Source organism: Tenrec ecaudatus, chromosome 1 (assembly GCF_050624435.1).
Source record: "Tenrec ecaudatus isolate mTenEca1 chromosome 1, mTenEca1.hap1, whole genome shotgun sequence".
Taxonomy (NCBI): Eukaryota; Metazoa; Chordata; class Mammalia; order Afrosoricida; family Tenrecidae; genus Tenrec; species Tenrec ecaudatus.
In genome coordinates, this window is record NC_134530.1 from 56,978,885 (window position 1) to 56,993,465 (window position 14,581).

Here is a 14,581-nt window from a genome sequence, read left to right on the forward strand (position 1 = left end):
AGGTGCAATGGCTCTTCTTAAACTCTCCCTCTAATCCACCTGTACCTTGCCCTCAAAATTTAACCATGAACAACCAACAACTACCAGTTATTATTTCTTTCCTGCTGGAACATATCCCTGGGCTTCCTACAGCACGAAGTCCCCGCTCCTTCGCAGAGCTTCCTCTTCTCTGCAGTCCATCTTGGATTATTGTGATCTTTGAAACTTAGTTAACTCCTTACCCTCAAATTGCCGATGCACATATGCTCTAGATCAAGCATCGCGGACCCTCACACTTCACTCTTGCTTTCTTCCTGGCTCTTGCTCCATGCTAGCAGTTATCTGCCTTCTGACACTGCACACCCCCCGCCCAGACAGTGCAAAGGAGCAGGAAGCAAAGGAGGGCAGAGAACGGGAGCAAAGTCCAGGATCTAGTGCTTACAGAGTCCAACACTTTTTGAAACACAAAGACGCATAGGTGGGCATCAAACTCGGCCATGCAAACGTGAAGGAGAAAGGGGAAGATTCGGACTACATGGCTGCTGCATGCGAAGACAAGACTTCCAGCCACTGTGCAGTCTATCTCCTCATGGATCTACATGTGTGACCATCAACGTGGCAACATCTAAGTGACCACGTTTAGTTTGCTGGGGTCAGTGAATGCCCAACTCATGCATTCGTCACCACTTGCCATTGATGAGTCTTCCACCCTCTAACTTCGAATCTGTTCCTTTTCTAGTTTAGACTCTGAGGATACCCCGTAAGTACTGCTCCCCATTCTTCTCTACCATCAAAGCTAGGGGATCGTCCAACCTTGACATATATGAAGAGAGGACTGGTCTCGTTGGATGTACTGTGTGCAACAGTCAGCATTGTGCTCTGTTGAAGGACACCCTGATGGTGAGTAGCCCCACTCCCACACTGACCCGCAGACCTCCGCGGAGCCAGCACTACCGTAAAGTCAGCACACAGGTGGAGCTCTCTAATTCTGGGGCTTGTTCTGGCCCAATGACACAAGGCTCCCCATAAAGTAATCTGGGCAGAGGAAACAGATGGCAACTACAGATAAACCTCTTTACTGAAGAGTTGTATCAGCAAGCTAGCGATACCAGAGAGGTGAACTTCTTGAAATGTCAGAAATCTCTGCGCATTCTTGATGGCCCAGAGGCTTAGGATTCAAGGACTCACTGATTGTACAGGGCCGGGTTCAGACACCTGACCACAGTACCCTTGAATGTGTATTTTCTTTTTTTTTTTCCTTTGCCCTAATCATTTTCTTTTTTTACATTTTATTAGGGGCTCATACAACTCTTATCACAATCCATACATATACATACATCAATTGTATAAAGCACATCCATACATTCCCTGCCCCAATCATTCTCAAAGCATTTGCTCTCCACTTAAGCCCCTTGCATCAGGTCCTCTTTTTTTCCCCCTCCCTCCCCACTCCCTCCTCCCTCATGTGCCCTTGGTAATTTATACATCGTTATTTTGTCATATCTTGCCCTATCCGGAGTCTCCCTTCCCCCCCTTCTCTGCCGTCCCTCTCCCAGGGAGGAGGTCACATGTGGATCCTTGTAATCAGTTCCCCCTTTCCAAGAATGTGTATTTTCTAGGACTTGCAAAAGAGTAAGTTTCAGGAAGGGAGGCAGCATGTCAATTTTATTCACTAGTGTATACCTGGAATGACTTCCGAATCTCCAATTCCTTTAAGTACTCATTTTCGTATCTAAGGCATTTAGGGTCATTTAATCCTTGACCCAAGCACATATAGAATCTCTTCTCACCCTGATCTCATAGGTCTCCAGAGAAAAGACGTTACTGGTTGAGACAGAAGAGACCTTGCAGGAACTCTCTACACTTGCTCTGTGGATAACTCAGGAGTGTGTATGCCCCCTGCTCGTGCAAGATATTTCCACTAAAAGGCCAAACAGAAAAATGCCAGGAGTCCTGCTAGCCAGGACACACACACACACACACACACACACACACACACACACACACTATAGATAAATTCCTGATTTGAATACGATGAACATGTAGGGTCATTTCCGACACTTGTTATTTTGATAATACTGGTCAGGATCCTCATAGGGATTAGTAGTAAACACAAACAAAGAAACAAATGGTAAATCTGGGGATGGCTTCAAGGCTGCGGGGAAGAAGACGTCCACTGGGCAACAAGATCAGCTGCGTGGGTGGGAGCAGGTGGGAGGCGATAAGCAAAGGAAACGTAGGGGTTTGGGAGGAAAGAAAGACCTGTATGGCAGGGGACTCTGGGGTGGGGGGAGCTACTCGTGATGAGAACAAGGATGAAGACAATGTTCTAGAACGGACTGTGTTGATGACTGAACAAGTCTTCCTGATGGGCCTGGCCCATTGAATTGCATGATACGCGAATGATATGCCAACAAAACTGTTGGGGGAGAAAGAAAGGCACAAGTTCAGGTCTGGTTGTTACAGCAGGAAGACCGAATTTCATAAACGCAGGGAATCAAGGGTCTGGACCGGACTCCAGACGTATGTTGACTTCACAGAATTGTGTCACTCCTAGCTTTACAAACTTTTGACTATGCTCTTGCCCAGTGGTGACCAAAGGAGTAAGTGGGGCTCAGACTGTGATGGGCTGGAGTCTTGGAACCTCTTAAAAAAACCTGGGATCTCTGCCTATGAGTCAAAGGCCTGACTCCCTCCCACCCTTCAATTCCACAGCGTGGAGGTTCGTCCACCTCCCACCCTCACAAGCTACCAGAGTACTGCTTCCCGCCCCTCTCCCCCTGTCCCTCTCCATGCATTGTACCTGAACAGTGGGGGAGGGAACCAGTCCAGTGTCCGTCGAGCCCACACATGCGGGTCGCATTTCCCACCAGTGTTCGTTTGCCATTGCAACTGTAACGCACAACAGCCCCCACGGTGTAGCTGTCTCCAGACATCTGTGCGTGGGGCGGGGAGCCTGGATGGCCACAGGACACCACTGTGGGAAAAAGCAAAACATGCCCACAAGTCCATACAGGGGTGGAGCGCCCCAAACCCTCCGAGTCCCATGGGAAGAGGAAAAAGACTCCCAAATTGATTCCTGGACCCTCAGGCACGCTAGCTGGGTTTCAGTATGGCGCAGAATCATAGTCCTGGGTAATCCATTTTCTTGATCCTTGAACACTGGAATCAGCTTGCCTTCCTCTGGAAGCAGCAACTGATCTTCATGGACAGGGACACCCTGGGGATATGTAAATTCACTGCCATGCAACTCATAGTGACCCTAGAGGACAGGTGGTTTCTGAGGGTGTGACCCTTTACAGGTGTAGAAAGGCCCCACTTTCTTTCACGGGGATATGCAAATCCTCTACACATTTCCAGTCTTCACCACAGGCACCGGGGCTCCATTCTCTAAAGCAATGTGATGTTGATCATGACACATCAGTGAAAATGGCTTAACTGAGTGTCACCTGGGGCCCAGGGCACCGCAACCATTGTCAAGTCCCTGACAGTCTGATGCTTTTGAAGTATTTCCAGCAAATCTGAGCAGAATTTTCCACATTGTTTACTATTAACGAATGACTAAGGGGTGGGGTTCTAATGTTAGAATATGCCTTTTTTTAGAATCTTGTTGAAGTTCATATAGGTAACATGAAGCTCGTTTGCATGTGAACTGTCTTGGCAAAGTCTGCTCCAGCAGGAAGAGTATGCTGCCTCTTGGTTTATGCATCTCTGGGACAGGTGTAGTGCGGTGCTCTCTGTAACTGCTTTGGTTCAGTACCTCAGTCAATATTCAATGAGAAAAAGAAGAGGCCATTGACTTTTTGGACTATGGATTCTCTGCAACTGTTGAGCATTAGTGATTTTGTTTGCTGAGATAATGGTCTGCTTTTAGACACCAGCCTCTTCCTGAGGCAGTGCCGCCTCCCCGGTTCTCACAGATGAAGGTAAGTCAAATACATGATCAAAATCTAAACATAATAAAACCCAAGACATAAATCATCACAAGGGAGAATCAGCAGAAATAACAATAGCAGAATTAGACTCAGAAAGACATTATACTGGGATGATCAGATACGGAATACATAGAAAATACATTTAGTATGTAAAGACCTGGAAGGAACAGATTGACAGAGAAATAAAATACAATAAAGATAATTAAGCAGATGTGAACAACAAACATAACTCAAATATAAAATAAAATAATTGAAAATATTGGTTAAACATCAGTTTAGATATAGCCCAAACAACCAGTGAACACAATAAGATGGACTTGAGGAAATTTATTAGATATGAAACATATGCAGGTGCAGGGTGAATGATATGAGAAGGCTGAAGCTGGAATTTCAGAAACAGTGAAGGGAGAGAATGTGGGAGAGGGGATGTTTACAGAGATAACAGCTGAGGTTTTTCCCAGAGGTCAGTAAAGAATCCAGAAAGGCTAACAAAATTCAAGATGGATAAGCAAAAAACAAAAAAACTCAATCTAAAGACAGTATCATGAAAATTCAGAATCCTGGTGAGGAAGGGATCATTTGAAGGTTATACTAGATGAAAGGTACAACACTGATAATGAACGCATACTTCTCATTAATAATTGAAGCCAGGGTATAGTGCCAGGAGAAAATAGTGTCGATGGAGACTTTTTTATTCAGCTAGATTTTCATCTAAGAACTAAGGTAAATGCAAAATACCAAGGACAGAGAAAAACTATTTTCAAAGGAGCGTAAGACTGACAGCTGACTTCTCAATAGCAATAAAAGCAGCCAGAGGATAGAAGAGTGACTTCTTAACTGGGCTGGAAGGAAAGAAACACCAACGTAGATTTCCAACTCACCCCAAAAAAATCCTTAAAAAGGCATTTTCAGATAAACAAATATCTGAGCACATTTCCATCAGTAGATCTTCACTAAATAAACTTCTGAAACACGTCCTTTAAGAAATGTGATCCTATTAGGAGGGTTGAGGATATAAGAATGAAAGAGAGCAAAGAAGGAGGAAAATATGTTGATAAAAAGGGTTACATTAAAGATGCCAGAAATCCAAGAAACAATCATATAAAATCTAAGAAGAAAATAGACAGAGTTGAAAGTGTTCTACACTTCTTCTGGTACCTAGGAGGAAGTGAAGGATGATGGTTAGCTATAGACTGTAATCAGTTAAGTGCTCCTTTTAGGATCTCTGATGTAACCAACCCAAAAGGGGGAGAACAGGTATGTCCTTTACTAACTAGACTAGGAGAAACAAATAGAATTATAATTAACCCAAATGAAGATAAGAAAGGGGAAAATGTAACTAAGGATAGATAGCAGAAACAGAAAACACAATATAAGATGAGTAAATTTCAACCCCAATATGTCAAGAATTTGACACGTCCAAGCTGTGTCTGAAGGGAAAAGATTTATCAATCAAATATTTTACAGATAATTAAAATTAAATTGGTGTAAATTTGAACTGGGTAATTTGTCAATCAAGAATTTTATTTCCAGCAAAACTACCCTTAAACAAATTAAGGAAATCAAAAGAGATGAACAAAACCGAGAGAACGTATTGCTTGCAGAAATACTAAAGAGAATCCTTTAGGCTGAAATGAAAGGACGCAAATGCACATGAATAAATAAGAAGTATTAGTAAAGGTAATTGCACAGGCAAATATAAAAGTCAGTATACATGTAGCTTTTGTTCATAACTCTTGTTTTTCCCTCCTGTTTTAAAAGACAATAGTTAGAAATCTGTGCTGATGGTATGAACTTATTTGTATAGTCAAATGCTCCTTGGCAGTGAGCTCCTTGGACACATTAACAGGAGGGGCCAGTCTCTGGAGAAGGACGTCATGCTTGTTCACGCAGAGAGTGACTGAAAAGGAGGCAGACCCTCAGCAAGACAGACCACACAGTGGCCGCAGCACTGGGCTCACCATCAGGAGTGACTGCGAATGTGCCGTGGGAGGGGCAGGATCTCGTTCTGCTGTACACAGTGTAGCAGTGAGTCAGAACCACCTGGCTGACCCCAACAACACGGTGTTGCCTGACAACAGAGCAGCGAAGTCACAACTCCGTAACAGGAGAACATTTGGAAAATTCACCAGCATATGGAAATTAAATCTGCCCTAAATAACCAGTGGATAAAATGAAGACATCACAAGGGGAATTAGAAAATATCGTGAGGTGAATGAAAATGAAAACACAACCTACATGTTCCGAGGAAACTTAGTGCTGCAAATGTAAACGTCAAAACAGAAGCCCTAAAATCCACCCCCTAATCGTACACATTAAGGAATTGGAAAGGGAGAGCAAAATAAAGCCATGGAAGCACAAGAGAGGAAGCAATAAAGATCAGAGAGGGGTAAATAAATGAAACAGAGACTAGAAAAACAACAGGAAAGAAATCGATGATATCAAACTCCGTTCTCTGAAAAGATCACAGAACCAATGAAGGTGAAAAAAAGAGAGAGAGAGAAGATTCAAAGGACTAAAACCAGGAGTGAAAATGAGGACAAATAAAAAATACTTACAGAGACACTGGGGGCGGGGCCGGTCCCATGTGCCATCGCCCTGGCAGCTGAGCACGGGGGTGCCCAGAAGGTAGAAGCCGTGGTTGCACTGGTAAGCCACCGTGGTGCCAAAGCTGAACCTGTGTGGGCCGCTGGCACGGACTTGGCGAGTGCTGTTCTCCTGGTGCCCGGGATCTGTACAGTTGATGACTGCAAGGGAAGAGTCGGTGAGAGGCAGGAACCCGGCCAACTTTCTCACGCTTCGAAATGATCCTTCGGAAGCCCAAAGTGGCACGCAACACCTGCAGACTAACACCACACTAAGCACAGCGGCCCTTGCCTCGTAGATGAGAGGGTCCTCAGGGTCCTACCATTTCTCCTCTCCCTCCCTCCTTCTCCTGGACTTGTTGTCCTCTTCTTCCCCGGGGTACCTTGTGTGGGCCTCTACTGCAGATGTTACCAGCCTGGATTACGATCTATCAGAATACCCGAGTTCCTTGAGGGCAGGTCTCGGGAGCCCCAACGCCTGGCTCAACCCACAGCAAAACTCCTTAATTGCAAAACGGATTCATTTGAGTTGATTCGACTAGGGGTTGGGCTCTTTGGGACGCAGTTCTAATTACTTTTCTCAATATTTTATGAAGAGATTGGCACCCTAGGGGAGAAAATTGACTTTTAAAATTTAAACTTGATGCTCTAATATTAAAGTACCCCAAACAAAAACCAAGTCCACTGCCATCAAATTAGAATCAGCCCGTATATGGTTTACAAGACTGTACATCTCTATGAGGACAGACAGTCTGATATTTCTCATCTTTCAACCACCAGCATAATGGTCAACAGCGCAAGTATTGACCCCTTGCACCACCCAGGACAGGAATATTATTCTAGGGCTAGAATTGTTATGAGTCAGGATTGAGTCCATGGCAGAGTTGGGTTTGGTTTTCACTGTGGCTGGAAGGAGTCCTAGTGGCACAGTGATTAAAGCGCTTGGCTGCTAACAAAAGATCAGTAGCTTGACCCTACAGGCTTCTCTGTGGGTCAAAGATGTGGCAGTTTGCTTCCATAAAGAACTTGAGAACTCTCTGCGGTGCTTCTACTCTGTCCTCCATGATGGCTGTGGGTTGGCAGTGGATTTTGTTGCGGTCGATTGTGATTAATTTTCAACATCATTAGGAAACCTTGGTCCTGACTATCTCACAACACTGTGATGAAGGTCCACCGTCTCTGGGGCTCTAGGCCTTCAGAGTTATGAACGCTTGAATGATCTCTAACCAGGACTGGGCACACTGGCGTCCAGTCCAGACCTAACACTCTGAATGTCCTTTACTCTGCCAGACCATTACCGCCGAGGGGGAGGCAGCCCGTTCATACTTGAGAGCTACAAAGAAGCATTAACAACATTGGCAACTCGTTCCTCAATTGTTCCCAGGAGGCCTGGCGAGGCTCTTCCTAGGCTGTCTCTGGAGTCTCTGGTTTCCCTTCCATGTCTCTCTGCCTCCCCTCCCCCCACCCTTTTATTGTTCATTCTAATTCTTTGGCTTATTTTTTTCCATTAAGCACAGGGCTCTATATGGTAATGATGAGTTACTTACTCTATGAAATGCAGACAAAGCTCTTTTCTGCTTCTACTTTGAAAGATGAAACTAAGCATTCCATTCCTCTTTGTAATAATGATGGAATTTTTTTGCAAGGCTATCTGGCTATGGGGTTGAAGAAGTTCCCCCTTAATGACCTTGTCTGCCCCGAGTCTTCTCTATCTGAGTCACAAGGATGCCAACGAATTCATTGGCTTTGGCTCTTTGGTTATAGAATGACAAATAGCGGAGAGGCTAGGGGTGGAGTGGGAGAGGAGGAAGGAATGACTCACTTCTGCAGGTGGGCAGCATGTCGTTCCACTGACCGCTGGCCAGGCATTGGGACCTAGTGGCCCCCTCAGCCGTGTACCCAGGGTTGCAAACAAACTTGACCACATCATTGAGGTTAAACTGATTGCCTTGAGTGAGGCCATTGACAGGGTTACCTGGGTGTCCACACGTGATTGCTGTAACCAAAACAGAAAACAGGTAAGCCCTTCCATGATTCCACCCATCAAAATGGCCAACCCCTTCTCATCTGGCATTTCTCATGCACATCAGGGAAGTTCAACTCCAAGTCTAATTTCAGTTTCGTCTGACGCAATAACTTTTTTTTCTAGGTATTAACAAGAGGGTCTCATCTGGAAGCTCTGCTGAAACTTGTTCACTTGGGTGACCCTGCTGGCATTTGAAAAGCCAGTGACACAGCTCCCAGAATTACAGCAACACACCAACCACTACAGAACAACAGACAGAATAGGAACCGATTATGAAGATGGAGCAGGGTGTTCACTTCTGAGGAATTAGCCACTGGAAACCCATGGACAGAATCAAAATATTGTCACATACTGAAACCTCCTGAAAATACAGAGAACATTGTTGGAGATAGTGCCCAAAGATGAGACCCCCAGGTGAGAGAGCACTTAAAATATAACTGAGAAGGAGCCGCCTGCTCAAAATAGAGCACCACAATAATGAGGAGAGAGTGGCATGACTTTGGGACCTTCGATTGCTGATGGGGCACAACTCACAATGAGAAGAAATGGCTGTAAACATCAATGAATAATTGCAACCTTGAATGTATGAAGAATGAATCTAGGAAAATGAGAAGTTGTGAACATGGAATGCATAAAAATTGACATTCTAGGAGTTAGTGATCAGAAATGGATTACTGGCCATTTGGAATCAGAAAATCTTATGGTTTACTATACTGGGAATGAAAGAATCAAGAGGAATGGCATTCCATTCACTATTAAAAAGGACATTTCAAGGTCTATCTTGAAGTGCCATGCTATCGGTGACAGGATTATATCTGCATTAAAAGAATCCAATCAATATAATTATGATTCAAATTTATGCACCAACCATCAAAGCTAGTGATGAAGAAGTGGAAGAATTCTACCAAAGTGTACGGTCTGAAATAGGTCAAACATACAATCAAGATACATGGGACAAAGAGGGAAAGAAAACAGTAATTGGAAAACATGACCTTGGTGATAGAAACGAAGCCTGAGACCACACGACAACATTTTCAAGACCAACGACGTCTTCACCACAAATACTTAAAAAAAAACCAAAATACGAGAACTTTACACATGAACATCTCCAGATGGAACATACAGAAATCAAATGCACTACGTCTTTAGGAAACAGTTCAAGGGCTGGTTATGGAACAGACCATCAGTATGTAAGTTCAGGTTGAAGCTGACAAAAATTAAAACAAGCCCACTGAACCAAAATATGCTCTTGGTCTATCCCACCCGAATTTCAAGGATATCTGAAGAGTGGGTTTGATGCATTGAACTCTAATGACAGTAGAACTGGTGAGTTGCGGACGACGTCAAGAACATCATACACGAAGGTATCCAAAGGTCATTAAATATATAGGAAAGACATAAAAGATCAGCATGCATATCAGAAGAGATCCTGAAGCTTGCTCTATTCATAGAGTAACCAAGGCACACCGAAGAAGTGATGAAGTTAAAGAGCTGACCAGAAATTTCCAAAGGGCAGCTTAAGAAGACAAAGTAAAATATTATAATGAAATTTGCGAAGATTTAGAGTTGGAAAACCAAAAAGCAAGAACATGCTCAGCATATCTTAAACAGAGAACTTAGGAAAATAATTCATGCCTCAAGTTGCAACACTGAAAGATTCTATGGTCAAAATATTGAGTGATGCAGGAAGCATTAAAAGGTGATGGAGACAATGCACAGAGCTACGATACCAAAAAGAACTAGTGAACATTCAACCATTTCAGGAGGATGAGCCAAAAGCAATGCTAAAATGGTTGAACAAGAAGTAATGGTATTGAAGGAAGAAGTTCAGCTGCACAGAAGTATTAGCCCAAAACAAGACTCCAGGAATTGATATGTTATTGTTCAATACCAACTGAAATGTTTCAACAAGCAGGTGGAGCTCTGGAAGCACTTACTTGTCTATGTCATAAAATTTGGAAAACAGCTACTTGGTCAGCTGCCTGGAAGAGATCCATAGTTGTTCCCATTCTAAAGAAGAGTGACCCAGTAGAATACTTAAATTATAGAACAATATCATTTGATAGGACGTGCAAGTAAGATTTTGCCAAAGATACTAAAACAATGGTTGTGGCAATCCATTGACAAGGAGCTACCCGGGGTTCAGGCTGGATTCAGAAGAGGATGTGGAACAAGGGATGCCATTGCTGATGTCAGATGGCTCTTGGCTGAAATCAGAAGATAACAGGACAATGTTCACTAACTAGTGTTTTATTGACGATGCGAAGGCATTCGATTGTGTGGATCATGACAAACTATAGATAACCTTTGAGAAGAATGGGAACCCTGGAATGTTGCGTTGTGCTCAGGGGTAACCTATACCTGAAAAACCAAAGGCAATTATGTGAACAGAACAAGGGATACCACATGGTTTAAAATCAGGAAAGGTGTGCATCAGGGTTATATCCTCCCCCACCGCCATAATTTTTCAATCTTCAGGCTGAGCAAATAATCAGATACACTGGATTATATGAAGAAGAACAAAGCATCAGGATTGGAGGAAGGTTTATTAACAACCTGTGATATGCAGATGACACTACCTTGCTTGCTGAAAGTGAGGAGGACTTGAAGCACTTGCTGACGGAGATCAAGGATTGTGGCCTTCAGTATAGCTTACGACTCAATGTCAAGAAAACCAAGATTCTCATAATTAAACCAGCAGGTAACATCATAGTAAGTGGAGAAGGGACAGGCGTTGTGAAGGATTTCATCTCGCTTGGATCCACAGTCAATGCTCATGAATGCAGCAGTCAAGAGCTCAGACAATGCATTGCACTGGGTACATTTGCAGCACAAGGTCTCTGTAAAGTGTTGAAAAGCCAGGGTTTTACTTTGAGACTCAGGTGCTCCTGATGCAAGCCAGGATATTTTTTCACTCATCTCACGTGCACGTGACAATGTTGGACACTGACTAAGAAAGACCCAAGAAGAACTGAACATTTTAATTATGGTTCTGGTGAATAATACTGTCGTACCACAGGCTGCCAAAAGAACAAACAAGTCTATTTTGGAAGAAGTACAGTCAGAATACTCCTTAGAGGAAAGGAGGGTGAGACTTCGTCTCCTGTACTTTGGACGTCTCATGTACCTAGGATATATGCTGGGCAAAGTAGAGGGACAGGGAAGAGTGGAATACTTTGGACAATATGTATTGACGTCGTGGCTGCACTGATGAGCTCAAGCTTAAGAACAATTGTGAGGATGGGGCGGGGTTGTGTTCTGTTGTATATAGGGTTGCTATGAGTCTGAACCACGGGACCTAACAACAACAACAACAACATAATGAAGACCTTGCATCCACCAAGCAATTCAAGAGATAGAGTTCGCTGGCTTCCCAAGGGTCTTGGTAGGCCTGGGTTATATAGTTCTCTCAGGTTTGGGTGGACAGTCCTGACTTATTTCCTCGGTGCTGATTCCCTTGGCCTCCCACCTCTGTTCATAATTGTTAGGTTTACTGATGACCACCGTCATGTGACCTAGACCAGCTTCCAGTCTTGAGAGAGCCGCCGTCAATACAAACGAGGCTTTGTTGGCTGCAGAGAATTGCACCACTTGACTAGAGCAGCAGCCCAGGAACAGTACAGGAAACCAGACCGACTTCTAGCCCTTGCGTCCATCCTTGCGAAGGGAGCTTCTTTAGTGTAAGGCTTGGCCTCTCTCTGCCCAGGAAAATGTGGAGTGCCCGAGTCGAACAGTTTGGGAAGAATAAGCTGGTGTGCCTGGCTCAGCAATGTCTTCTGCCTTTGGCACTTAGCTGTCCTCAGAGAGCACATGTTCTCTACAGTGCCACTAGAGGCAGGCTCTCCCCAATGGCGCAGGCTTACCTGACACAGCACCTTGCTACTTTATTGGGTGGGGGAATTTGTCCCCCTTTCTGGGGTTCATTTAATGGGTTCAGTGTTTCTCCCATTTCAAGCTACATTTTCCAACATGGCTTTTATCATATCTAGCGATCTGTTGAGAATAGAGGTAGAAATGATAGCAGAGGCATCTTCAGAAAACAAGGTAAAACTGTAAAATAACTGTGGGACGGCAAAGGAAGATGAATGGGCACATGTAGAAGAGTCAGAAAGTTTTGAGTCTGGTTAAAACTGGGAGGCCTGAATTTGTATGTGATGGAACCCTGGTAGTATAGTGGGCTATGTGGTGCTGCTAACCTCCAGGTCAGCAGTTTGAAACCACCAGCTGCAGAAAGATGAAGCTATCTACTCCCATAGAGAGTAACAAGGGCCATTATATTGAGTTCTAGAAGGTTACTATGAGTCAGAATTAACTTGATAGCAGTAAGCCAGGTAACACAGTGCCTAGAACAGAGCAAATAGTTATGTAAAGATTTATCCCTTTCACTATCATTTCCCTCCAAAAATGATTCTCCAAAACCTGTGCTTCCAAAGAGAATGGGACAGACAATTATCTGACGGGTAGCATCATCCCCACCCCTCACCACCACCACCATCACCACCACCACCACCACCACAGCAACAACACAACCAACAAACTACTTAACATCTATACCAGACACTGGTTTAAACATCTAGATGTATTAAGCTGGTTAATAGTCACAGTAGCCTTTGCGTTATCTGGTTTTTATAGATTATGAAACGAAGACCTAGAAAGTTGGAACTAAGCTTGTCAAAAGTCATAAATACAATATGCAGCTCACAAAGCTAGGATGTGAACCTAGGCAATTGAGGTTCAAGACCTGCGTACTTAACGACTTTGGCATATAGCCTTTCAGTAGAGATCAGATACAGAACTGCATGTCTTCAAGGTGAGGCAGACGTTGCCACTTAGTGTGGACCCCTACTCCTGACTCAGTAAAACCCACCCCTTTCACCTTGATGACCAGTTTCTAGAGACTTTTGAAATATTTTATTTGGGCACTCTTGGAAGAGCAGCTGAAAATAGCTGGGTCTGGCTTCACACAAATCTAACACTTAAGTTATTAAGATGAATTTTCATGAATTACTAATTTTAAAAATTAAGATAAATACATAGTAGCAATTTTTTGTTCCATTTTAACAATCATGCATTGCTTATTGAGTAAGTTTGATTGCTTTATGGCCCTGTCTCACATAGTAGAAGCCAAAATAAGAAGAAAAATTAAAAACAACAACCTGTACTTTTATAAGTTGACTTCTGGGAACTTTTAAAAGTGAATAATTTTTCAAATTACTCCCGGGCAGTTGAGGATAATGGGAGTCACTCACACTGAAAATGCAAGCTGAATAAAAAGAACAATGGAACTAGAGAGAACCCATATGTGCAGAATAACTGAAAAATAGAGAAAGCTACATAATTCAACTACTCTTTAAGTAGAAAACGAAACATTAAATTCAGACAGAACTATCTCTTAGGTGCCGGTTGTAAGTCTTCTTGCAAAGCAAGAATAGGGTAAACAGTCTTTATGAAGGAGGCGAGGAACACGCGAAGGACTGTAGCGTATGCAAAACAATTCTCAGTAAGAGGCAGTCCACTCTGAATGTAAATATACTGAAAAGGAATTCTGCTGTGTTCATGAACTAACTACTGAAAATGAACTTAAGAAGTTTGTATGATTCTCCTCCATATCCTCTGGAGGAAAAATTTTAAAGGAAGAAAGAAACAGGGAGGAAGGGATGAGATGCCAGTTTGTGATTGAGAAGTAAAGGGAAAAGAAAGCAAAGAAAGGTGGGGGGCTGGTGACAAACTACAGGGACCTGCAAGACAAAAGAGAAACAAGCAGGAAAAACCCAGAGAACTGGAGGATGAATAACTTTTTCCTGTTACACGCACACAGGCCTTCTATTAATACAAAAGAATACAAAGAAAAAACACTGACTTCGGTACATGAACTGAAAATGGTGCTCTTCTAAATAAGACTAAATATATAAAATGAACAGAGCATATCTGCCTAAATTGATAGAAAGCTTCAAAAGGAAGAAAACAGAAAAATAATAAAGACATCTCAGCTGGTGGAAACCCCACCAAACCAAACAAAATACAGGAATCAGAAGAAAATGATAATGATGCTTTAA

The 14,581-nt window shown here is 43.2% G+C and overlaps 1 protein-coding gene across 4 annotated transcripts in view; it reads right to left on the reverse strand.

The window, feature by feature from the left end:
* CSMD2 (CUB and Sushi multiple domains 2) overlaps positions 1 to 14,581 on the reverse strand; it is a 781,206-nt gene that overhangs the window by 41,464 nt on the left and 725,161 nt on the right. For all 4 annotated transcript variants that reach the window (XR_012785340.1, XM_075553739.1, XM_075553737.1 and 1 more), the window contains 3 exons: positions 8,322 to 8,495; positions 6,473 to 6,661; positions 2,783 to 2,956 (listed from right to left, as the gene is read on the reverse strand). Coding sequence is in view for 3 of the 4 variants with exons in the window: in XM_075553739.1 (XP_075409854.1) it covers positions 2,783 to 2,956; positions 6,473 to 6,661; positions 8,322 to 8,495 (537 nt within the window). In the remaining variant the exon portion in view is untranslated. The remainder of the gene's footprint in view (positions 1 to 2,782; positions 2,957 to 6,472; positions 6,662 to 8,321; positions 8,496 to 14,581) is intronic.